At 46.9% G+C, this 27,368-nt stretch overlaps 1 protein-coding gene across 3 annotated transcripts in view; it reads left to right on the forward strand.

Annotated features, from left to right (window-relative positions):
• Window positions 1-256: 256 nt before the first annotated feature.
• The window catches only part of PDE7A (phosphodiesterase 7A), a 1,945,501-nt gene continuing 1,918,389 nt past the window's right edge, over window positions 257-27,368 (forward strand). For 2 of the 3 annotated variants that reach the window (XM_078687235.1, XM_078687233.1), the window contains exon 1: window positions 257-1,487. In XM_078687235.1, the coding sequence (XP_078543361.1) occupies window positions 1,350-1,487 (138 nt within the window). In that variant the 5' untranslated portion in view covers window positions 257-1,349. The remainder of the gene's footprint in view (window positions 1,488-27,368) is intronic. The other variant, XM_078687234.1, reaches the window with a different exon arrangement.

Below are 27,368 nucleotides of genomic sequence, written 5' to 3' on the forward strand. Positions count from 1 at the left end.
AGGGGAAAACAAGCGTATTGACATGTCTTTCCAACTAACTCCATCGGAGAGTTATTTTCGGCAAATCAGAAAAAGTTGAATGTTATCCCCAGATCACTTAAGAACCTACACAAAATGATTGATTTGCGCTATTAGGACGAAGAGATCAGGCACAAATAAAGTGTTCGAACGTCAATCGCTGCCTGACGTAAAGATGGCAGCGGCAAAGCTGCATTGTCTGAGTTGACAGAGCTGTAGTCGCTGTGGGGGTGTACGCAGCTTCGAGGCGCATGCGCAAGGCTGCGGCAGGAGCCGGTGTGCGCGAGGGGCGGGGCGGGCAGCGCGTGCTGCTTGTTTTGTGCTCAGAGCGGCCCAGGGGCAGCTGTGCAAGAAGCTGTGGCTGCAGCAGTTGGTGGAGGAAACCAAGTCCAGAGTCCCTGCCTCCGGTACCCCAAACAGAAGACGGCAGGGTGCGCAGAGACTTTTGGACCGACCGCCTGGGGGTTTCTGAGCATCTTCTCTAGTGTCTGGCCTGTGTACAAGCGGCTGAGGAGTCCCGTCAGCTCGCCGCGACTCTTCTGTCTCTCTCGGCTGCCAAATTGTGCCCCGGGGCCTGGCGGAGCAGTGAGACAGGAGGAATCGTCCCGCGGCTGCCACCGCCGGGGTGTTGGCAGGCCGTGGAGGGGGAAACATGGGAGTGAGGAGTTCGCCAGCTAGGAGAAGAAAGGCCAATACACCCCCGAACAGCCCGTCACTGCACCGCAGCTCCTCCGCTGCCCCGGGCAGGAGGTGCGTCCCAGCCGAAGAGGGCGCAAAGGACTCGGAGTCTCTCTAATGAGCCTCAGGACTCGGAATAGACTGTCCCCGAGAATCACTTTCCCTTCCCTAACCGCCGAGAGCGATACTGCGTGCAAAGTACCCACCCCCTTTATCCAACCCCGTAAGACTGCTCATTAGACGATATTTTCTAAACAAGATAGCCCTCGATTGAGAAAAGACCCGGAGAAGGGGACTAAGAAAGCTGCCATCCCTCCCCCAGCCGCGGCCCGGATAGGCAAACAAACTGCAACCCGGAGAGCTGAGCTGGGGGTAGGGTAGGCGGTGTGGAGTGTCACAGGTATTGTCTAGTGGGGTGGTTGGGTTTGTAGTCTGAGAGTTTTACGTTGTTTGGGGCTCTGGTATGGACTACGGTGGTTGTTAGACACCCTCCCTTAATAGCGAGCGGAGTATACTCTTCCAGGGGGTTCAAGGTGAGCTGTTGGGTTTAGGTAGGCAAAAGCCTGTGGTCGGTGCACTGGGTCTAGCTGCTTCGTTGGGTGTTGGCCCTCTCCCCGGGCTGGCGGCGGCCGGGCCTCCCGGGGACCTGTTCGATGGAAGTATGTTACCAGCTACCGGTTCTGCCCCTAGACAGGCCGGTGCCCAAGCACGTCCTGAGCCGCAGAGGAGCCATCAGCTTCAGCTCAAGTTCAGCACTCTTCGGCTGTCCAAACCCACGCCAGCTTTCGCAGGTAAGAGGCCTCTTCTACCTCGTAGCTCCCCTGAGCCTAGTACTGTCCAAACCAGTCCCTGTGTCATGCTTGCCTTGACGCTTCCTTATGCAGTGAATCCTGATTTACTGTCCATTCTTTCCATTATAACTGTCAACTCACTTTTGTTTTTTGATAGCTCACTTTCTGCTTGTCCTTATTGCCGGTTTGTGAGTAACATTAATATTTAAAACTTGACTTGGCATTAAGGTGGCCATGGGAAAAGACCCTGGATTGAAAAAGCTCACCGTAGCTCAAAACCAGTAACCAACTTTCTAAAATTAATTTTGTGTAGTGACAAATCCTGAACACTCCAGTTTGCCATCCATTGAACCGGAAAGCAGGGTCCAGGTCTCAGCAAAAAAGTGGAGGGGAATATATAGTGTAGGCAATGTACCGTGGTCGCATCATAAGGACTGTCACAAACTTATCACGCCCTCTTTTTAATGCCATAGATGTGGTTAAGAAATCAGCAATGTGTATTATATGTGCATGCAGATAATTGCTTTACAGTGCATATTATCATATATAACCTACATGCAGGGGGCTAAGAGTTGTATGATTTTTTTTAGGTCGAGCATTCGAGACCTCTTGTATATACTTTAGTATATAATTATATGTGTATGTACTTAGTGGGCTCTGGAGATCAGCCCTAGGACTTGTTTGCTTCCGCATAGGGACTTTTTTCTGTTCAACTGCCTCTATTTAACTGTCTTGATAGACAACGACCAGTAGAAGTAAGTAAAATACCAGAATTGCTTTCTGCTGTGGGTCTTTATTTTTCTGGCAACTGCCTCTATTTAACTTTCTTGATAGAAAACGACCAGCAAAGGTCACTAAAATATCAGAATCACTTTAGCTTCTCTAGATTCCAGTCCATAGAAATTGTCTTCCACGATCACCCATAGACAATAATATTTTTTCGAATCCTGTATATTCAATGATATGACCACCGAAGGCCCTGATTTTATATGAAAAACAGAGCTTTAGATTATACCATTTCCAGCTGAAAGGCAATATTTTTCTCCATGTGTTGCCATACCTGGCGTGTCACACAGTTTGGTGCCTTACTTTCCCTTCATGTTAAAGAATAGTAGATGTTTCGGCACCCAGGCTAATGTGCTGCATAGCTAAATACATAAAAGGTCCCAAAGGCAAGACCGATTGCATTGCAAATGCTTGTTTTATTAGTGTCTTGAAGAGGCCTCTTTGACGGCTTGGACCCTGCAAAACATGTGCATTTGTTTTGCATAAGTATGATACATTTTATTTAAATTTCGTAAAATGGGAATCTGTAATTTAGTATTACATTTGAACCCAAAATGCTGCAACGCAAGGACGCATTTCATGCTTAAAAATGTCTCAAAGCACAATGATCACAATCATTTTTCAGTGGTTTGCGTTGTTTCAGCACCCCAGCCTATAATTTTTGCTATGAACGTAGGCACAGTTGCACGACATGGAGTTATGGCTCAATTTGGAGAATTTCACATAAAAAGTGTAACTCGAAATTATACAAATTATGCCTGTGTAATATACATTTCCAACGGGCCTATAACTTTTAAATGAGCCAAAATTAAATTTTCAAACTGGTTTCTCCTGTTTATTGCATTTAAACATTGCATTTTTTGAACAAATAAAAAGTAAATGTTCTGCCTTGGGTATTATAATGCTTGGATTGTAAAGATATAACAAATTAGATGACAGTGAATTGCAGCCACATCTGACACCTCACCATAGTCTTTTATACTTCATCACTTTTTTACTTTAAACATTTTTATTTTAATAAGGCTCCTGGCAATACATGAGCCTTGTGCACCTTCGGGTAGTAAACAATGCGAAATGTCATGGCCAAACCTATCCGCCCTTTCCATAAAATACTTGGGGTGCCCAAAAACCCTTATAATCGAACGCCTGTGGGATTAGGTGCAGTATTTCCCCTTTCTACTTTGAACCACAATAAGCGCAAAGGACAAGTGCAGGGGCGGCTGGTGACATTTTACAGTGGTGGGGGCGCAAACTGATTTGCAAGTGCGAGCCCCAGGCCACTCAGGCCGGCGGTGACCCCCCCCCCCCCCACATACACAACACTCAAAGAAATGTATTCACACACGCATACACAGAAACACATCCATTCACAACACTCTCCACCAAACATTCATGCATACAAGCACGCTCGCACCAAACGCTTTAAAATAAAAGAAAAACACACACTCTTACCTTGCTGCCGGTCCCGGTCCGCGCCACCTCTGGGCTCTGCTCCCCACACGTCACAGGCTCACAGTGCCCCTGGCCAATTCTGGCGCCAGGGGCACAGGTACCTTCTCGCCCGCAGCACACCCATCAGGGCTCCTGATGGGCATGCACAAGGCCGCAAAAACACAAGTGCGCATGCGTGGGCACGGGTAAAAATTCACCCTCCGTCCCCACACATGCGTACTTGTTTTTGCCGCCTGAACAATCATGTCAATCAATCAACATGACGCCCGCCCGGCGGTCTGACGTCATGTTGATTCATTGACATGATTGTCATGAGGGAGCTGCGGGTGGCGTCGGGCAGGGGGGGCTACGCCCCAATGGACGAACCGCGCCTGGACAAGTGTCACTTACCATAATAATCTGCCCCACTGCAACTGCTCATTTAAACTCACTGGTCTACACCCCCTACCTGCCACGTTTACCTTTTTCCTTTCAGCCCATCTTCTCTGCCACTCCTTAAAACAAAAAACAGATATTCACTCATTTCCTCCAATGCAAGCTCTGTTTATTGTGGTGAGTGCGCTCCAGTTGTTACTTAAAAGTATGCACAATGTCTCCCAACAATTATCGCAGCCTCACTTTAGTTGCAAAACATGCATTATAGCGCCCCTCTGCATGGAACCCAATGTATTTTTTTCCCCAGTGATTTAACCCTTTCAAATTGTTTGCGTTAATGCCACAGTCTAGCCTACACACAATTTCTTTCTCTACCATACATACGTTCTGTATGTTTAAGGATCATTCTAGAAAATGGTGTGCACTTTTTTCTTTTGTATGGCGACTTGTTTTTCCATCAGACTTGTATTATGTTATCTGAGAAACTGTCTGCCTTTTGTGGACAAGACCTTTTGATATTTCCTAAACGTATTTTTTACCCTGACGTTTTAACCAGTGCATACAGATTCTTAATTTTCAACTCTTGACCTCTACGTATTGATAACGTTTATTCATATTTTTTTAAGTGTTCACCTTTTCCCTCACTTTTATGCCAATTGTTTTTCTATGGAAACCATGGTTTGTTATATGGCATGGTATGCAAGGATTAAAAAAACTTACTTCTTGAGTGAATGACTGGTTGCCCTCTGTACCATGAGCAGTAATTACAGGCCGTTAGGTTCATATAACTGGCTCTGAGACCAACCGTATTAAGGACATTTGAAAACTTTTTTGATGGGGTTGAAGTTAGCATTCCTTAAGAATATTATTATTGTTGTTTTGTTGAAAGCAACTTTTGGGCATTTATTGTCGACCAGCAACATTATGGGCATTTGAAATGCTTTTTGATGGATATAAGATGGTGACTACCTATAATACTGTTCCAATAGAAGATTTTGTCTTTTTTTGGATAACTAGTGTGAATAACCTTAAATGGGGATTATTATACATTATATTCATATACAACGGTAAGTCATATCATAGAGTGGAACCTAAACGAAGCAAGCCACTCAGATCTGTGCTATTTAAAAAAAAAAAAAAACAAGCTCCACCTCGAAAAAGTGAGACCACAATTAACTCTCACTTAGGACATCCTAATAGGATCATTACAAATAACGGACTCAAACAGGGCTGTGTGCTGGCACCTCTCCTGTTTAACTTTTACACCGCAGATAGTGGGTGGCTGCTCTGCAAGGTGCCAGCCTAGTATCCCGAAGGCTGGGCAGTGCGATGCTGCCGGTACTACAATACGCCGACGACACTGTAATGGATCACACTATAATGGGCCTCCAGAGAGTCCTGCATGCGCTGGGTCGCTTCAACAAGGACAATTTCCTGACTGTTAATCAGGGGAAGGCCATAGTATTGATGATTGTGAAACATCAACTCAAAAGGTAAGCCTAATGGCTTTTTGGTGATCTACAAATTGGCACAGTAAGAGCCTATAATTACCTTAAGATATGACTCTCAGAAATGGCGAATTCAAACATCCATGGAAAACATCTGAACTCTAAGGCCAACATTGTCATTCATCTGTTAAGACAACTGAGCAACCATCTGCTAACTCTGTCGCCGAGCTGATTTTGACCGCTTTAAAGGCAAAATTGCTTCCTGCCATCAGCTATTGCCATCTGGCTTTTCCTGGAATGCTGGAAAAGTCTTTAAATACAACGCAAGTCAAAGCATACAAACTAGTACTTCTCATTCCGTGGTCAGCCAGGAAATCAAGGCTGAGACAGGAGCTTGGCCGGACTTGATATGCCAGGAGGATTTGATAAAAGCTTTACCTCAGGACCTTGAGTTCTCCAGCAGTATCACTCAGATATCCGCTGCGGTCTGTTTTCGAGGAGGTAGGTTCAGCCTGACATACCAGTCTTGGCCATGCCATAACTACCCTGAGGATTGAGGCAGCAAGCTTACCACTACCTGAAATTCCCTTCTCAACCTGGAAGAAAGCAGTGAACAAGCATGATCTGGAAACATTGTATGCTAAAGAAATCAACGTTCTTCGCTCTAGCTCGATTTTTAGATCCTTTGTACAAATCATACATACTGGGCACAGCCCAATCCTATCTAAGTGAGGCGTTGCATCACAAGTCCGTAGGAAAACTCTGTATGAGACTTGTAAGGGTAAGCATCAAGGATTTTAACCCAGCATGGGCACGAAAGGGGGAAAACATTGAGTGCAGGCTATGCTCCTTTCACAAGGAATCCTGACTGCGCCGCCTTTGCTGCTGCCCTAAGCTGAAAAACGAACGTCCGTGCCTTCGTCCCTCGCATATAATTTCAAAGGGGGTATGGTCCTGTAGAGGCCTCAGCCTTATGCTTCACATAATCAACGACAATAAATCTAGCAAGACTTGGGAATTTTATGAATCTAATCAGGATCGCTATAAATGAGACGCCAGAAGGTAATGTCACTCCTGTGATGGACTAATGTCCATTTCTAGAGCGCGTCGAAGGGTGCAGGGGGGCCCGTCGGGTACCAAGGGGGTCCACCCTCCTTACCCAAAGGTCATCCACCCAAATTGGATTTCAAAGTCCCGGTATTTATTTGCTTTTATCGAATACGGAATAACAAGCAACCCCGAGAATTCGCACACGTGCCACGGGCTAAAGGCTGATGACAAGGACATTGGAGGGGAGGGGGTACGAGGCGGAACTGTTTCTTAATAATGTGTTTGCTCTTTTTACTGTAGTAATTTTAATTAATTGAACATTTATCCTAAAAGGAAGTTGCTTATTTTATCTTGTGAAGATGGTTTCTGTAAAATGTCCCTAAGAAATGTTTTTTTTTGCTTTCTTTGTAAAACATATATTAAATTGGCCCTCTAATCTTCTTCAAAGTTTGTATTTACAATTTAATTGAACTTTATCATAATTGTAAAGCTTGTAGTCAGTGTTATAGTCGCTATAAAAAAGAAGTATCATTTGATATTTATTATACTGCCTTTTTTAAGTGTACACATTTTATTAATTTTGTGATCTGCACTTAATTTATAGCATTAGGCATTTAATGGAAACCTATGTGGTTTATGCCGTGGTAAAGAGGATTAAACATTTTACCTTTTGAGTGAATTACTGAAGCATGGTGTCGTCCATGTGAGCATCGGAAGAGAATGAGTTTGCTTTCATAGTTGGTATTTTTATTTAAGTATTTAAGTTATATGCCACAAGTAAAAAATGTCATAGATGTGGAAGACCTGTCCAGTTGAAAGAAAAAAGAAAATGAAATGGAACTTATTCCATTGCATTAATTTGTATCTCTCAGTAGTTGGTCGGTGTATTTACATTCTGCTGTTTGACGACTCTGACGTCCCATGTTAAAACAATACAGTGTTGAACATCCATTTGTATTGTACAGCTGGGTCAGATTCCACTAGTTTATTGGTACTGCACCTGCCTCCACTGTTGCGTACAGGGTTATTGCCTTTTATTAGCCAACTGTTTTAAGGATACTGCTTGAAAATCGTTCCGAGACAGAACCGCTTACGGTGACTTTGGTTTCTTTACTTTTCTCAAGTTAGAATCCATTCAGAAATCCTTGTAAATGTCGTGGGAATTGGTAGGTTAAAATATTGAGCAGTAGCTAAGCTGAAACGGTGATATTCTGTGGTTTTATTTTGCTATATTAAACTAACTTTTCTATACATTTAGGCACTGGTCAATTAAATCAGGAAAATATGAGAAATCGAATTGCAGAACAAGATTAAACAAATGAGGGTGGTCTCTTAAGATTGGATGCTTTAAAATGAAATTATTAGAATCAGATGGTGACTAACCAATGGGTCTGACCTTGGTAAACAGGCACGATTGCTGTCTGTGCCTGCATTAAAACGTTTAAAATAAAAATCACAGGTGCAATTAGTAAAGGCATAGAAAACCTTTATGATTAAAATGCTCTTCACAGCAAAGTGATCCTTATTAGTAGAAAGATGAGGTAATAATTGGATTTGAACTACTGTAACATGAGAACATACTTAGGCTGCACAAGGGTGACTAAGGAAAACAAATGGAAATTAACATTGGACCACTATCTCAGGCACAGAAGTGCACTTTTTCTTACGTATGTGTGCTTAAGATCAGGAAAATTGCAGTCTTTCACAGTGCATTCAATTCAGTGGCTTCAATGGACTGAGCCGTTGCCGAGTATTGTATATTGTGGTGGCTGGACACAAAACGTTAGTGGCCACAGAATAGGCCTTTGGATGAAGAGGGCTATTTGTTTCATGAGGCTGGTGCTAGCTTTAGGTAGGCCAGGCTTAAGCAGCCTTTTGGAGAGTGACTGCCTCTGCCTGCATAATGTTGCATGTGAAATGGGGCGTAGACAGGAGCACCAGAAAGCCTGGAAACAAGATGTCAGCAACCATATGAGGCTCTGTGATGCCTGAATTGTATCCGTCCAAATTACTATATAAAGTGTTATTACTGGCATCCGATTTGCATTAACGGTTTTGTAGAGTATTAGGCCGATGATGCTCCTAGCATAATTATCCGACTAATCCTGTATGTGACTTACTGAGGCTGCAAATGTTCCTTGGGGCTCGACTGGCAGATGTGAAAAAGACCTTATTGATCTGAGAGGAGGCAGTGACGGTACTATGATAACTTTTTAGGTATCGCCGCAGCGCATGCGCTGCTTGCTTTGGCGAGATCTATTGTAGATTTTTCTTGCGAAGGGCGACAGGAGATGTGCACGCGCCTGGACAGGCGATGTGCACGCATGCAGGTCGTTTTAGCACTACGTGTGCATGGCGCGCTTTCGCTCCCTCCACCCTTGTTAACATAGATATTATCCTGGGCCTTTTCTGTCCCGCGAGCCTCACAAACACCTTGAAATATTGTCCGTGGCCACACAGGGGCGCCATACTCCGGCGGATGATAGATAACATGTTAATATTCAACTCGTTTCCCGCCGACCAGAGCCCAGTCTGTCAATGTTACAGGAATTCAGCAGAGTGACCTCCCTCCAGTCATTCCATAAAGCCGGAATTCAGCTTCCTCCATCAGTGTCTTGTCGGCACTGTAACGCCCCGACTGTTAGTTTCCTTTAGCGTTGTACTCTTTGCTATACGACACCGGACCCCCTTCTCCTGCCCCAATCCATTTTGTGGAAGGTTATACAGCAAATGTAACCTTCGTCTTCTTCCCCATTCTAAGGGCTTTGCAGGCTAGTATGGGGCTTCCCTGTGTCATCTTTTCCCCTTCGCTGTCTAGGCCTCCTCAGATCCTTTAAAAATAATGCTGCCAGTTCTCGCACCAAAAATGTACAAGCATTGGCAAAACCAATACAAGTAAACAGGCATTCGCAAACCAAGATAATAGGCTTTGCTAATGCTCGTTTTTATTACGGATAGCACTCAATGTCTCTGACGCACAAGCTCACATCACCGTATTTCTTATGCGCACACACACATTCTTACAGACACAGCTGCATAAGGATATCATGGTTGGGGTGCTGGTTGGAAGTGGTGGTGATGTCGGAAACTGGTAGTAATGAAGCCGCAGTGAAGTACGGAGTAGAGCTCTGAAAGACAGAATGGCAGAGCTGATTCTAGGACTGCTGAATACCAGAAGAGCTGCCTGGATGCAGGTCAAATAAGCTACTGGGAAATAGTCATTGAAAAGAAACGAGCTGCGTCAACGAGGGCAGAGCAAAAGCCGGGTCTGCTTTTTACCACCATAGAAAAAACCGAAGAAGTGGGGTACAGCAGGAGCCGGGATGACGTGAGCAGCAGTGAAGTGATAAGGAGGGCGGAACACAGCAGAAATTCACAGATTGACTTAAACCCATTTGCCGGTCAGTGGCTGTCCTTCCAGATGTGGAACTAGACTGTATGCAGGCACAATGGCGTCATGGACGCTGCTTGACAAGCCAAACACCGAATGGCTATCCCTGTGAGCCCACAAATTGTGACTGACAAGGCCTACAAACCAGGAAGTGAAGGGGCCGACCCAGTCTCCCATTCCTGTGCTGTCGTGAGGGCTGAACTGAATTAAGATGACACCCCAACAAAGCAGTGGCTGAAGGAGACTGTCCCATAGCTCATTTCTGTGTTCTATGAGGAGCTCCTTCTCTCATGTGATAAACCATGTCCAGCAGATAACAGCCTCCTGAAACCAGTAGCGCAGCAAGTTTGCCATGAACCCTGGAGCAAGCAATGAAAAGAACCCCAATGACTGCTGCCGGGATAGTAAATACAGCAATGATCGCAGTTCAGTGAGCCCCAGTGCCACTCTACCTGCTGAACTATTTGTAGCTATGCCCCTGCCTGACACAACCAGCAGTGCAAAGAGGCTATGGCACAAGCGTGGGCTGTGATGTACAAAAACTATGCAACATAGAAGATCATAAAACATGAGACAGATGCAAAGACCCTGGAGAGGGTGAATCCAGGGGTTGTGGACACGCTTAAGACGTTTAGGACATGACATGCAAAACGAGCATTTGCAATGCAATAGGTCGGAGAACAGCCATGACAACGCGGGGATTACCCCGCACTGCCATTCCAACGCGGGGTTTACAACGAAAGTCGTTACGACTACTTTCGCTGGAGGGGGCTGTTGGATAGGGAATAGTTTAATTTTCTGTCCAACACCTTCCCTACTGTCAATGTGGTCTGGAGTTGGAATAGGAAATTAAACGATTCCACTATCCAGCGCCCTCCAGCGAAAGTCGTTGTAACGACTTTCGTTGTAATCCCCGCGTTGTAATGGCATGCGGGGTAAAAGCATGCGTTGTATTGACATACAACCCAATAGGTCTCACATTTACGCAAGTTTGAGCTATTGACATTGCAAATAGCTTAAACTCGTGTAAATGCGAGACCTATTGCATTGCAAATGCTTGTTAAGAAGGAGACTGCATGAAGAATATAGTGTACTAGAGCCTGTTGCCACATGAGGCATGAGCTGTCTTGGCTGCTGGAGCCGAGAAGAGTGTGAAGCGCACTTGTCCAACTATAGACATGGTGGAGCTTGGCCCTTTGTGCACCGGAAGTATTGCCACAGAAGACACAGCACCATTGATACCAAATCTGGAGTTGAACTGTGGTAGAGATTAGGCCCCGAATGTAAGCAGGTGGAGGGTGGATCACAATGGTAGGGAGCTTTGTGAACCTGTTGGGCTTCCTAAGATATTTTACAGTAGGTCTCCAAAGTGGATATTGCAGAGGTGATTAAAATATGAGGCCTAGCTATGGTGTACCCAGGTCACACCTTGGCGGCATCTATCCATGGAAACATTGTTATATCATTGGTCACACTGTGTTGCAAACGTATACCAATGTCTTAAAGATAATACATATGAAACTGTTGCATATCCCTACACAAGGACAACGGACCTCCATGCCACTTGGTACTTGTAAGAAGCCAGGTTACTAATTGCGAAGGATGTAGGTAATAAATCTGTAATTGTCTTACATTGTACCCCATTGTAGCATTTCACTCTCTCTGGATAACGAAGCAGAGCAGTCCACGGCCTTCTTAGGGGAGGTGGTGTAGGCTGGAAATCTCAATTTTCGGCCATGGAAAGACTCACTAAAACATTTTATATTCATTGCTATTAAAAATAAATAGCACATTACACACACACCCCCCGCCCCCATGACACCCTTATGGCACTACACTCCTAGTGGGTCCTGGTCCCCATGGTCACAATATCCCATTCCTATTCCAGATACAGTATAAAGGGATGTCATTTTAAACATGGGAGGCCTATGGGCTTTTCATTTCATTAATAAAAATAACCATGTTATCCTTTAACAATGTAACACTGTACACAGTGTCAATTACAATCAGTAGGCACAGTAATAATCTATAGCTTGCATTCATAATGGGAACCATTAGTTCATTGTGTAACATCATTGTTGCAAATAAAGCATATTGACTTTAAAAGCATGTGGGTCAGTCTTTCTTCACATTCTACAGACCATATAATGCAAACTTGACATCGGTAATGGTGGAAATGACTTAACTGCGCATTCAGAGATCAAGTATACAGGCTGTAGTTCGTATAACAATTTTGTGGTAGCAAAAAGTCCATGGAAGTGTGCCATGTCAGACTGCTCCTTGTTACCAGTTTAATGTTACTTGAGTAAGGAAGGAGAACCTTACTTGTATGAGAATGCACCCTGATGAAATATGGTAGTGCGCAATGCACACTTCTTTTTGAGAAGGAAAATCAAAGAGAAATCTTCAAAAAAGTTGTATCTCTGGCCTTGTAGGAGCGTATTCCACCATCTTGGTCTCATTTCGCTCCTGAGGGTCAAGCTTGACTACCAAATGTGTTTTCTTCAGCGCTCCTGGACTGTGCTGCACCGGTCTTCTGCCTGGCCCCTGGTGCTTCTCTCCTGCTGGGACAGGCATCTTGCGCAGTCCCTCTGCAACCAACCAGCAGATCATCCTTCTTTCTGCACTCCCCAGGTTACAGAGCCTGCTCTGGGAGGCTCCCAGTGGCAGTGGAGCTCGTATCTTAGTCCTGGGACTCAGCTGGGGTTCGAGTCCATCTTTGCAGGGGACTGGGTGCATTCTTCTTCCAGCTAGGTATCTTTTCGCTGTCTCACCCAGGTTTCTGATCGTCTCAACTGTTTCCCTCTTGTGTAGGGCATTAAGTGGGTGTGGAAAGTTCTAGATGCCAGGCATCCATGGCAAATCTAGGATGCCACATTAGTTCAACCCTCCTGCACTGCAGTTTGGCACACTCTAATATGGCAAGTTTAAGTTTTCCCTGGTAAGAGCTAATCTGAAGGCCTCACCTCCGCCCCTAGTTGACACAGCTGCTTGATTCTGTTCCCACCAGAACTTCAAAGGCAAGCTCCTCCTGTGTTGGCTCCAGAGGTCTACGCTCTCTACCTTTTTCCAGTGGGCATGGGCTGCCCCAGACCGGGTGCTGTGTGACTGCTAATTATATGATGCAGTTTTCCTTGCCAACCCTTCCTTTCCTAGGAACTGAGTAAATCACATTTAAGTACTCTTTTGGTGGAAAGGCCTTTGATCCCTTTGCTGGGGACCAGAATATTTAACTTGACTCAGTGGGGGAGGGGGGTGGGGTTGGGTTAGCGGAAGGCCTGGAATCTGATTATGAGCCGAGCCAGAGAATTATGACACATCTTGAAGTCTCATAAAATGTGGAGTTATTGGTGTCTGCACATTCTGTCTGTGTGCATGTCTTACCCCACCTTACTAATTGTGCTGGACCCTGTAGGCAGATTTTGCCTCTATGTATATTATAGTGTAAATACCTCAGATTGTCTACTAACCACTATATAGCTAAACTATGAATGCTCCCTCATAAGGCCTATGCCAGCCCTGTACCAATGCTTGCTGTGTCCCTTAAGGGACAGGTTACCGTGTGCACAGATAAAGGGTTACATATACATTAGTCTTGCACATGAAAAATCCTGGTGCTCTAAACGGATGGGACCCATTTATTTCTTTTACAGTATGGTTATGCATATAGGTATCATGAAGATAAATCTCAGGGACAGTGTGTGTTTTTTAGCTATACTCTGAGGGTTCACGGAAGACAAAGTTGAAATCTACTGAGGAGTCTGAGACTCTAGGTTCTGAACTCCTAGTGTATGTAATAGTGGAGTTGAAGAGGGTAGTGTGCCCTTGTTACGTTTGGAGATACAGGCCTAGATTATTCAGTTGAAAAAGTTATGATAAAAGGTGACCAGCGACAACTAGAACTGTCTGTTGGTTTAAGGAGGTCTGCTTGGTCGACTGACAGAGATGCAGAGTGGCAAGATGTTACTTCTGAGGAACATTGAACATCTGAAGATGGCATGGATCTTAAAGCTGTGCTGTTGGGCATGCTGTAGAGTCTTTGAACCAAAAATGCCAATATAGAAAACCTGACAACGGGTAAGAATGTATTGGCATGACTGAGACAAACTGTATTGGCATGACTGAGCGACACATCTTGGCAGTAGAAAATGATGGTAAGTACAAGCTGGAAACCTCCTGAAAATGGAGAAGTCCCAGGAAAAACTTTTGTAAAGAAGGAATACGTGAAAACCTGCAAGAGTAATATGACTGTTTCAGGAATTCCAGATTTCACTAACCCAATGGCGATTGATGCATTTCATTTACAAGCTACACCATAACTTGTTTGACGGGTCACATCTGCCAGTGATGCTCATTGTGGAACGGGTGCATTAAGGTCTCACACCAAGTAGGCCTGGGCAAAATTTCAATTTCGCTGGCATAATTGTGAACAACCCCCCCTCCCCACCCCCTGCCCCCCATGACATTTTTCCATTTATCGCAACTATGAGCCATTCGCTCTAAAAATGTATAGCAAACATAAGAAAAATGCAAGCTGTTGTTTGCTGTGTTGTTTTTATTTTCATTTTTTTTTTTTTTAGAGCAAAATGCATTCTCACAACAAGTGTGTCCGGTTTACTAAATTACAGAGACTGAGATGTAATATGCCATTATATTAGAAGAAAAACAACTGACACATGAAGGTGTATCTTTATCACTCTTTTCTCGCTCTACAGTTTTCGTCCAAATGGCGAGAAGATCCTGGATATTTCTGCAAAATAAGGCCCAGCAGTTAAACTATGCCATATTGTTCTCAGTTAAGTTCATAATCAACTGTAGTGGAAAAACGCATGCATTTACAGGCCCAAAGGATGCCAGGAAGTTTCTCAAGATTAGTATGACCACAAATGCTCTGCACAATCACAGCTGTTAGTGTACCCCAATGACGACTGTGAATGACATGCAGATGATGATCCACCACAAACATTTGCGGACATATTGTGAAATCACTGGCGATGTGTACACATAGGGCAGGAGACTATCACATTAATGCAGACTGTCATAAGAGGAATGATTTTTTCACTATGTGATACAGTTACTAGGCGTCCATTATCGGTAGACTCCTTTTGAATTGGGAAATGGGCTTTAATATTTAGCTTCAAATCTTAATGATGGGGAGCACTAGCGATATTTATGTAGAGTGTTGATTATACCATGTTTGAGTACTGACCATGCTGCAGAATCAGGGGTGTATTTGATCCACTCTGATTGGAAATTCTGTTGCACTGTCTAGACATGTATGCGGCCCCACTAGGCAAAATGAAGCGATTCGGATTCATGTTGTTCCTGAGGGCCCAACCTATTAACAAAAGGCTGACCTAACCATGGTTTTCTAGAATGGACTGTCATGGGTGGTAGGCTTTGCCTGTCAGTAGGATTCAGATTGTGCCTTTACAGCACCCTGATTTTTTTAACGGGTTCAGTTGAAATTGCACCGTGGTGTATGGTCAGTTCACTTGAGTTAACAGAACTATAAATGTGGAGTGGGGGGGTAGCAAAGGTGGCCACACTTTCAGTATTATGGAGCTTTTGGGGAACTGCGGGATGATGGTTTTTGTATGATCAACGTTTATGCAGGAAACAAATTTGCCACTCTGGTCTTCTATTAAATACAAGGCAGTACATGTTTTGCATGCCATTTTCCGTTCCTTGTGACTTGTTTGGTTCGTATGTCAAACTTCGTAAGTATTTGCACTATGGGACCATACCACTTTTATTGTGGTTTGCTAGCTATACACATTTCAGCAATAAAAGTTAGAGACATCTTTATTTATCCTGCCTTAATTTCTGTGGCAATTGCTCTTTTGATAATAATGTGCAATATGATTGGCCATTGAGCTCCTAAAAAGCTATGTTGAATGCTGCTAGCAGCACTCAAACGCAAGTCAGTCGTACTTCGTGCATCCTATGATGACCCTTCCATGCTCTGTAGTGCGATATCTAAAGGTGGTTGCATCGTCTGAGGCTGTCTGCAGACTTTAAGCATGAATAGAGAAAATTAGGATTCTCGAGCTTCAAGCTATTGAATCATAAAGCAGACATTTACTAGAGGTTGAATAATGCTTAGAGGTAGCTGGAGAAGTTATTGATTTAAAGGAAGTGATCCTTGGTAGGGCAACATGGTTGAGAGTGTGTTCATGGAAATAACCGAAAGATTTGGTGGCATGTTTGCTTCGTCTGCTATTCTGCATCTGCAGGGGGAATATGAGCTTCAAAACCCTGCATCCCCTCAATTTTTTCATGGACTCTGCATACGTTTGCATTTTATTGACATTCCTCCAAATACACATAGCTTTCATGTGAGTCAGTTGATAATGAACCACATTTCCCCAAATTACTCTTAAATTTGTAAAAAAAAAAAGTACCTCAGAGATTGCACAGTTCACAGCACAGGTATCCCCAGCCATTTTTCTCAACATTCTGCTGTCTCTGTTACAGAAGCAAAGGTGGGTGCCGGAAGGAGGTCAGAAGGAGTAAAATACAATGGTCTCCAAGAGAAATTAATCTAGTGTTGGAAGCATAAGTCTATAACCCGTTCAATTTCCCAGATGTTACCAAAGTCCTGGAACATAGTAAAGGTCCACATAAAGGTGGCACAACAAAAGGGATGTTTACTAAAGATCCACACAATAAGGAGGCACAACAAAATAGATCTTTACTAAAGATGTCCCTACCAAGGCTTCCCAGACATCATGCCTGCCACCTCCCTCTGCCGGTGGAGGTTTGCCCTATTACTGCTGTTGTCAAACGAACCTTGACATACATGTCTGAATTGTTAGCGTCTCAGCCTTACTGTTGGCATTTTGGGATATTATACGTGACTGGTCAAACATTTAATCAGACTATGAATTTGGAACTGTTCACTATCGTATGACAAATCGCAGGTACGAAATACGTAATTGCCATAAATCAATCCTCAGCTTGTCCGTTTTTTTTATTTTTGGTTTTTTTCCTCACAAATGAGCAGAAAAACATGCAACTAATAAATTTCGTCAATACAAGGCTTCTTAAGGGCTCAGAATATAATGGCTCTGGTCACCAATTGAGATCCACAACATCACAGAAAGTAATCCAATTATTTAAAATTATCAGACGAACAGGCAAATATATCTCTTATGGTCAATCACATTTCAAATAGCCACAGCAGAAGCCCAGCAAGAACGTCTCTCAAACCATATCTGTAAGTGTGTTTGCATCAATAAAAAAGTAGGAATTGGTATGGACATTCAGTCTTAAGTAATTAAGAGGGTTTGGCATTACCGGTTACAAAACTGACAGCCAAGTTCTTCGTATGGTCAATGAGAAGAAGAAAATAAATTGACCACACGCTGAACTAGGCTGTCTGTTTTGGACTTCTCAATTCTCTGGATTAATGGGCTTTACTGTGGTTCATATCCTTGTGGTGTTGATGGTGTGTCACTCAGACCATAGATCCTGCTGCTTGATCTTCTAGCAACCCCTGAGGGCCCCCACCTAATAAGGACAGGGACGGCGTCTGATGTAATACCATGAGATGGAATGTGGTAAAGTCGAGGTTTAGACAATCTGATAAGAAACATTTTAGGGTCCAGGGTCGCGGGCTACACATTGGGCAGTACTGCCATACAAAGGTCTATCCTTGGCTGGTATTCCTAAACTCTGACAATTTATTTTTGGACTATTTGATCCACTTCACCTTCGTTTATCAGTGACAGCCTTCTAATGTGGCCCTTAGAAACCCTTTTTATGTGTGGGGGTTCTTGACAGGCTAGTCTGGAGAGATGAGGTGGTGTTCCTAAAGCATGAAGTGTCTCCAGGGTGGCTTTTCACTTTTGTTTGTTTTTCTGGGTTTGTTTTCTGTCACTGAAAGAGTTTTAGGTTTATCTAGTTATTGAGCCACAGTTTGTTGACACCCTTTGACTTTATTTTCTTGTCTGGAGAAACCACAACCTCTTCACAAAAATGTGTGTTTATTGTTTTAGCCTGTGGAATTATGATAATATAACCTTGGTTGCCCTCCTTTTGTGTTTTGGAGACCACAAATTACCTGTTCATCTTTAAAGCTCAGATTATGCCTTAAACTTCACTTACCCCTTCACCACACGTCACGTTACTGATTGTAGGTGCCGGTTCCCTGCATCGCTTCGCTGGGGCACTTCCGGTCGGCCAGCTTGCAGAGCGGTTAGCGCTCTAGTGCACAACTTCCTGTGGGTATTTAGGCAGAACTGGGCTGCAGCGCTTCGCGGAAAGGAGACAGTGGCAGTGTCCCTGATCCGCTTCGCGACCTGACCGAGTGTAAGCTGACACGCTGATTGAAAAACGCTGATTGAAAACGCTTTTAAAATTGTTATGTTTGTATTTACTCTGTGACTAGTGCCTTTTTAAAAATTCACTTACCCCTGCACCACACGTCACGTTACTGATTGTAGGTGCCGGTTCCCTGCATCGCTTCGCTGGGGCACTTCCGGTCGGCCAGCTTGCAGAGCGGTTAGCGCTCTAGTGCACAACTTCCTGTGGGTATTTAGCCCTCACATCTTCTTGGGCGCGCAGCGGCCGCGCGCAGCCCCGCCGAAGACCCGCCGAAGACCCGCCAAAGAGCTGCCCGTCTGCGCCCGTCCGCGCTAAGGCAGCGCGGGCGCTGGGCACTCTGCTCCTCACCCTGCCATTAAACTGGCAGGATGTGTTACTCTAAATCCGAGCTGCTGAGTCTTCAGCATTCTTCCTGTTGTTGCAAAAGACGCAATCCTGCTCATATACACCACCCGCTTGTTACTCCCTCCCAACTGTGCTCTACTTCCAAGCGCAAATCTAAACCTCTCCCTGTCCACACCTTCAGGCTTGGTCATCTCAATGTAAGATCCATGTACAAACATTCTTCAGAAATACATGACCTTTTAACGGACTATGCTCTAGATGCCCTGTTCGCGACTGAGACATGGCTCCTTGATGAGATGGACTCGGTCTGTAACCTGGCAACACCTACAGGCTACTCTATCTATACGGTGAACAGGGGCACGAGAGGGGGCGGGCTAGCGCTCATAATTAAATCCCACTTTCAATGTCAACTTGATAAAGTGGACATCAAGGGTAGCGAAAGTGCTCGCTTCTCGATTAAAGTCAATCCCCAGTTCTGTGCTACTGGCCTTCTGGTTTACAGACCTCCTGGTGCTGACGTTCCCTTCACTAACTCCCTCCTACAATATCTAAATACCAATGTTATTAACTCTGCCAACTTTACGATCATTGGCGACCTTAATTTACATCTTGACAAGAATACCGAGTCGAAGGCGGCAACTTTTTTAGCGGATCTTGCGGCTTTCGAACTCGAGCAACTTGTCCGTGGCCCTACCCATAGAGCAGGACACCTCCTTGACCCCATTTTCACCAACATCACTGGCGGGTCCTCAGGCATACCTATTCCCATGACCTGGACTGACCACTATCTAGTGACGTTAACCATCCCCTGCAACTTAAGTGCTGTTATAGCATCTACCTCTTCAGTTCAGAAACGGCCATGGAGAAAACTCCATCTTGATGAACTCCATGACATTCTGGCATTACATCCCCTACCCCCGAGTGAAGACCTGGATGCAGGATACGACCAGTTCTGCCTTTGGATCACCCAGGCGCTCGACACTCTTATCCCTGCCAGATGGACCAAGGCCCGCACCCACACGGCGAGTCCTTGGTACAACTCGGAACTTGCCGCCTTGAAAAAGGAATGTAAGAAGGCAGAGAGACGCTGGAGGAAAAGTTATGTTGCCAGCCTTAAACAAGATTATGTCCTGCATCAAAAATCTTACCACCGTAAAGTCTGCAGAGTGAGAGCGGCATATTATGCCAGTGAAATCAACAACAGCTCTAACACCTCAAAATCGGTCTTTAAAATTTTGAAAGACCTCACGGCAAAACAAACTGTCAACGCCATTACTACCTCGCCTGACCTCTGTAACAACATGGCTAATTTCTTCACAGACAAAATCAAGAAGATATACGACACCTTCCCCAAAGACCCACAGGCACCGGTCACCTTTGATCCTTCCAGGCATTCCCTCATTTCTTTTCCCACACTTGACCGTGATACTTTCTCTAAAATCTGTAGAAAGATTAAATCCGGGTCTCCGGCAGATCCCTTAAAGCCTGACCTCTTCTGTGACGCTCATGCACTCATCACAGACCACGTTCGTGATTTTATCAATCGGTCACTCTCCACTGCCAGGGTCCCTATTAAATGGAAGCAGGCATGGGTATCCCCCATTTTGAAGAAACCCACCTTGGACCCCTCACTCCCGGAAAACTTTAGGCCGATCTCCCTGCTCCCTTGGCCCGCTAAAGTGGCCGAGGCACACGTTAATAACATCTTGTCCAACTTCCTCCGGACCAATAACATCCTGGACGACTCCCAACACGGGTTTAGAGCTGGTCATAGCACCGAGACAGCCTTGCTCAGTGTTTCTGAGGACCTCCGTTCCATCCTTGACGCCGGCGGCACTGCAGCACTGGTCCTATTGGACCTCAGTGCTGCCTTTGATACGGTGTCACATGAGGTCCTCTTGATGAGACTGGAGGAAATCGGAGTCACAGGGGCAGCCCTGGGGTGGTTTAGAGACTTCCTGGCTAACAGGTCTTTTAGAGTCTCCACCCCCCCTTACATCTCGAAGGAGCATAGCATTGGACAGGGAGTGCCGCAGGGCTCGTCCCTTAGCCCTACCCTGTTCAATGTCTATGTCCGCCCGTTAGCGGAGGTGGCCAGAAGGAATGGAATGGCTTTAGTATCATATGCAGATGATACCCAGTTGGTGGTGGCTTTGAATAACAACAGTGGTCTGGAAGCCCGTCATTTCAAACAGACACTCATCGACATCACCAACTGGATGACGGCGAACTTTCTCCAACTAAATGCCGGTAAAACCGAGATTCTCCTCTTGGGAAAAAACACCGCTTCCTGGGGAGATAACTGGTGGCCTGATATTTTGGGCTCTCCCCCTAAGCCAAAAGACTGTGTTAAAAATCTAGGCGTCTGGATCGACTCGGCTCTAAAATACACCATCCACACCAAGAAAGTGGCCGCCACGTGCTTCGGCATTTTACGCAACATCAGGCCTATCCTGAAGTTTTTTGACTGCAGCACCCGCCAGCTCATCGTCCAGGCGACGATCCTTTCAAGACTGGACTATGCCAGCTCTCTCCTTTTGGGAGCAAACCTGGCCGAAATCACTAGACTGCAGAGAGTCCAGAATGCGGCTGCCAGAGCTCTGGTCGGCCTACCTCGCCACTCTTCTGTTTCTGGAACTTTAAGGAAACTACATTGGCTCCCGGTGGGAAGAAGGATCCAGTTTAAGGCTCTGTGTTTGGCCTTCAAGATCCTTAAAACCGCCTCCCCCCCACTGCTGAGCCCCCTCCTGTCTGAGTATACACCCAGCAGATCTCTCCGCTCAGAGGGACAACATCTAGTGACCATCCCACGCACCAGACTTGCTAGAGTTGGGGGACGTTCTTTCAGCCTCCTTGTTGCCAAACTATGGAACAGCCTGCCGGTTACCATACGGGGGATGCATGATCTTTTAGCCTTTAGGAAAGCCATTAAAACTCATCTTTTCCAATAATCCGTTCTTTTGTGCACCCTCATTCCGCACTCTGGTCAGTTCGCAGCGCCGGGACGCCCCTTGGCTGGGGCAGCCGCGCGCTATACAAATCCATATAACATAACATAACAAACATAAATCACTGTTTGACTTGCAGCCCAGAAAGGGTTTTCACTTTAAATTACAATTGCATTATCACTATCCACTCACTCTTGTTGCAATATCCTTGATCACTTCCTCTTCTCAAACTGCTTGGAGTAAGCATTGGAGATTTAGTTGCCATAAACATCTGAAGCTCTTAGTGAGACAATTTAAGGAAGTTTACTTACATGAACTTAAGGCAAGCATATGTGGCATTAAATGAAAAACAGGACGTCTAGCATGTTCAAGGCTGTGACCCTATCACCACCCCCCCCCCCCCTTATGGTATCTACCTACAATGGTTAGTCACGAAAAGAGTGGTATTTAAATCATCATTCAGTACTGATTTGTGTCCTTATATTTTGTGTGTGTATATTTCCTATTTCCTTTTATTATCAGTGAATCTTATCATTTGCTTGTTTTTTAATAAAAGGGTCACACCTTGTATTCTCAGTCCAGCCAGCTTACCAAATGTATTTTTGTAAATAGGTCCACATGTAACATGTTTGGTGCACACTTAGTCTGTCCATTCATCTTCTGCAACACCATTGATTCTGCTTACTGTCCTGTCTGTCTTGGTTCTCATAATAGCTGGGTTTTATATATGTTAAATGTGTTTCTGTTTAGACAATGGTAAGTGAATTTTAAAGTCAGGTAGAACCTTTTAATGAGTATTAAAAGAGGCCATGCTTATGCAAGCTGTAGCGCCATTACTGTTGGTCACCTACTTCAGGTTTTCCAATCCCATCATCCAAATTTGTCGCTTTTTATCTTTTGCCTGTAACTGGGCATGCACTGCCATCGCTCTTCTTTGCGAGAGATTTTTTACTTAAAGGAGCTTCAAGCTAACCCATTGCTTGGCATTCATGTGCTTTATCGGTGGCACCAAGACCACCCTCCTCGCCGCCACCAATGACATCTACATGCTACTCGACCAGGGCCACACTGTGGCCCTCATTCTATTAGACTTCTCCGCAGCCTTCAACACCGCACTCTCGCTGCCAGACTCCACGACGCCGGCATATGGGGAACCGCCCTCGACTGGATGCGATACTTCCTCTCCGAACCCACAGAGATCAACTGCAGAGTACCCCCAAGGATCCTCGCTCAGCCCCAAGCTCTTCAACATCTACATGGCCACCCCTCGCCGCCATCGTCAAACAGCATGGGCTTAGCATAGTATCTTACGCAGACGACCCCCTGCTCATCCTCTCCCTCTCACGAAGAACCCGATGACACAAGACTCAGCTTTCATGAAGGAATGAAAGACGTCGCAGCCTGGATGAGCGACAGCTGCCTAAAACTGAACTCTGAGAAGACCGAGGTCTTCATCCTCTGTTCCTCCCCCGCAGCGTTGGACAGTTCCTGGTGCCCCCCTGCTCTAAGAAATCCACCCACCCTGACGGACCACACCTGGAACCTCTGCATCATCCTAGACTCCTCCCTCACCATGACCTGCCAGATCAACGCCTTCACCTCGACCTGCTTCAACTCCTTCCGCAAGACCTTCAAGTGGATCACTCAAGAATGCAGAAAGGCCGTCACTCACGCTCTCGTAACTAGATTTGGAATTAGGCGCCTTGATGCCCATTGGGCTAAGTCCGCGCATTATAAGATCCCCTTTATTATTATTATTATTATTATTATTAGCAGACTGGACTACGATAACGCCCTCTACGCTGGAATCAACAAAACCCTGCTCCAAACCATCCAGAACACCGCAGCCAGACTCGTCCTTGGAACCCCACGACAAGAGCACATGACCCCGCACTTACGAGACCTCCGCTGCCTCCCCATCAAGAAGAGTAACCTTCAGGCTACTCACCCACACATATTGGACCCAAATACCTCAACGAAAGGGTCTGCTTCCATATACCCAAAAGGGACCGCCGACCTCGCCCTGGCAGAGACCCCACTCATCCGCTGATCCAGAGCAGGCGGAAAAGCCTCCTACGTCACAGTAAAGACCTGGAACGAGCTCCCAGTAAACATCAGACATTCCCACACTCTGCACACCTTCAGGAAGAACCTCAAGACCTGGCTCTTCGAGCTGCACCCCTCCCCCCAGCGCCTTGAGACCCTCACGGGAGAGTAGCGAGCTTTATAAACCCTTGATTGATTGACTTCTATTTGCTGCTGCCTAATTGGGCATTGCGAGCCAGCTCCACTTCCTCCTCTTTTGTCTGTGGCTTGGACCACGTACAGATTGCGTCATCTTAATTGGAGTCCATCCGCTGCTATGATTGAGGTACTATTTTCTTTTTTTTCCCCTGTTGCCTTTTTTTGCTTTTTCCCTCCCATCGTCCAACCTGTTGTCTGTGTTGCCTCATCACTCTCATCCCCCACACTCCAGTGTCTGTGTTTGCCCCCGCCAGACATAGGGGAAAAAAAGCAATATAATGCGGCTAATGCCGGCCAAGTCATAACCCTTATTTTTAGTTTCCAGTTCCTATGGTATATCACTCTATTTTCTTTTTTTAAACTTTTAGCAACACTGCTAAATTAGTAAAGGAAATAGATGTCGCATAGGTGATGCCAATACTTGTTTGGAATGAAGTGTCAGTTGCTTTTATTGAAGCATTCCCTCTTGCAGGCATGGCTCCTTTCTCTTGAGTGGTATTGAATCGTGCACGAAAGGCACCAGGAAAATCATTCAATTTAAACATGATCCATGGTGCCTTTTTATTTAGTTCTGTGTATTGAAATTTTCCAATAGAAACTGGTCGGCGGGAAGAGCAAATAGTAAATACAGTGAGTAAGTTGTGGGGGGTTGATGAAGAGGATGAGATCCAAGGAGTAAAGTGGGAAATCTATGTGCCCACCAAATGACTACATTTTAAAAACCAGAGCTGTCCGCGAGACATTTAGTAGGTGAGTTTTCAAAGTGCTACTGGCTGGCCTAGCGCTTGCGTTCACGCATGCAGCCGCCATCTGTCTCCTCCGTCACGGGTCATTACGTTGCTTGTTTTTATTTCCCGTGCCTTCCTCTCTGCCTCCGTCCGATCACTTTCGTTTCAATCCAAATGTAAATTACCACGGTGTGCAAACTTTTTTCGAGTTGCATCAAAATAGTCTGTGTACCTGCAGTCCTTTGCCTGATAAATTAGAAATTGTAAGCCTTCTTCAGCCAGCTGATAACCCTACCTCATTTTACTACTCCCCATGCGACTTTTTTTGAGTCAAGCACTGGCCCTTTGTAATAACTTATAGGTCTCAAACTTTGTAGTCTCTTCCATGCACAACCACGTATTTACTCTACTTGTCAATGCCTACCTACTATACAAATTGGTATCGGGCCTAATTTAATTGCTCCCAATGCGCAACTTGCATGGATTACAGTAACACACCACACACCCACCACACACCCACCACACACCCACCACACACCCACCACACACCCACCACACACCCACCACACACCCACCACACACCCACCACACACCCACCACACACCCACACACCAACCCCCTCCACACACCAACCCCCTCCACACACCAACCCCCTCCACACACCAACCCCCCTCCACACACCAACCCCCCTCCACACACCAACCCCCCTCCACACACCAACCCCCCTCCACACACCAACCCCCCTCCACACACCAACCCCCCTCCACACACCAACCCCCCTCCACACACCAACCCCCCTCCACACACCAACCCCCCTCCACACACCAACCCCCCTCCACACACCAACCCCCCTCCACACACCAACCCCCCTCCACACACCAACCCCCCTCCACACACCAACCCCCCTCCACACACCAACCCCCCTCCACACACCAACCCCCCTCCTCACACCAACCCCCCTCCACACACCAACCCCCTCCACACACCAACCCCCCTCCACACACCAACCCCCCTCCACACACCAACCCCCCTCCTCACACCAACCCCCCTCCTCACACCAACCCCCCTCCTCACACCAACCCCCCTCCTCACACCAACCCCCCTCCTCACACCAACCCCCTCCACACACCAACCCCCTCCACACACCAACCCCCTCCTCACACCAACCCCCTCCTCACACCAACCCCCTCCACACACCAACCCCCTCCACACACCAACCCCCTCCACACACCAACCCCCTCCACACACCAACCCCCTCCACACACCAACCCCCTCCACACACCAACCCCCTCCACACACCAACCCCCTCCCACACACAACCGCTCCCCTCCACACACAACCGCTCCCCTCCACACACAACCGCTCCCCTCCACACACAACCGCTCCCCTCCACACACAACCGCTCCCCTCCACACACAACCGCTCCCCTCCACACACAACCGCTCCCCTCCACACACAACCGCTCCCCTCCACACACCAACCCCCTCCACACACCAACCCCCTCCACACACCAACCCCCTCCACACACCAACCCCCTCCACACACCAACCCCCTCCACACACCAACCCCCTCCACACACCAACCCCCTCCACACACCAACCCCCTCCACACACCAACCCCCTCCACACACCAACCCCCTCCCACACACAACCGCTCCCCTCCACACACAACCGCTCCCCTCCACACACAACCGCTCCCCTCCACACACAACCGCTCCCCTCCACACACAACCGCTCCCCTCCACACACAACCGCTCCCCTCCACACACAACCGCTCCCCTCCACACACAACCTCCCCTCCACACACAACCTCCCCTCCACACACCAACCCCCTCCACACACCACCCCCTCCACACACCAACCCCCCTCCACACACCAACCCCCTCCACACACCAACCCCCCTCCACACACCAACCCCCCTCCACACACCAACCCCCCTCCACACACCAACCCCCCTCCACACACCAACCCCCCTCCACACACCAACCCCCCTCCACACACCAACCCCCTCCACACACCAACCCCCCTCCACACACCAACCCCCCTCCACACACCAACCCCCCTCCACACACCAACCCCCCTCCACACACAACCCCCCCTCCACACACCAACCCCCTCCACACACCAACCCCCCTCCACACACCAACCCCCCTCCACACACACCAACCCCCTCCACACACCCCCCCTCCACACACCAACCCCCCTCCACACACCAACCCCCCTCCACACACCAACCCCCCTCCACACACCAACCCCCCTCCACACACCAACCCCCCTCCACACACCAACCCCCCTCCACACACCAACCCCCCTCCACACACCAACCCCCCTCCACACACCAACCCCCCTCCACACACCAACCCCCCTCCACACACCAACCCCCCTCCACACACCAACCCCCCTCCACACACCAACCCCCCTCCACACACCAACCCCCCTCCACACACCAACCCCCCTCCACACACCAACCCCCCTCCACACACCAACCCCCTCCACACACCAACCCCCTCCACACACCAACCCCCTCCACACACCAACCCCCCTCCACACACCAACCCCCTCCACACACCAACCCCCTCCACACACCAACCCCCTCCACACACCAACCCCCTCCACACACCAACCCCCTCCACACACCAACCCCCTCCACACACCAACCCCCTCCACACACCAACCCCCTCCACACACCAACCCCCCCTCCACACACCAACCCCCTCCACACACCAACCCCCTCCACACACCAACCCCCTCCACACACCAACCCCCTCCACACACCAACCCCCTCCC

Source organism: Lissotriton helveticus, chromosome 4_1 (genome assembly GCF_964261635.1).
Source record: "Lissotriton helveticus chromosome 4_1, aLisHel1.1, whole genome shotgun sequence".
Taxonomy (NCBI): domain Eukaryota; kingdom Metazoa; phylum Chordata; class Amphibia; order Caudata; family Salamandridae; genus Lissotriton; species Lissotriton helveticus.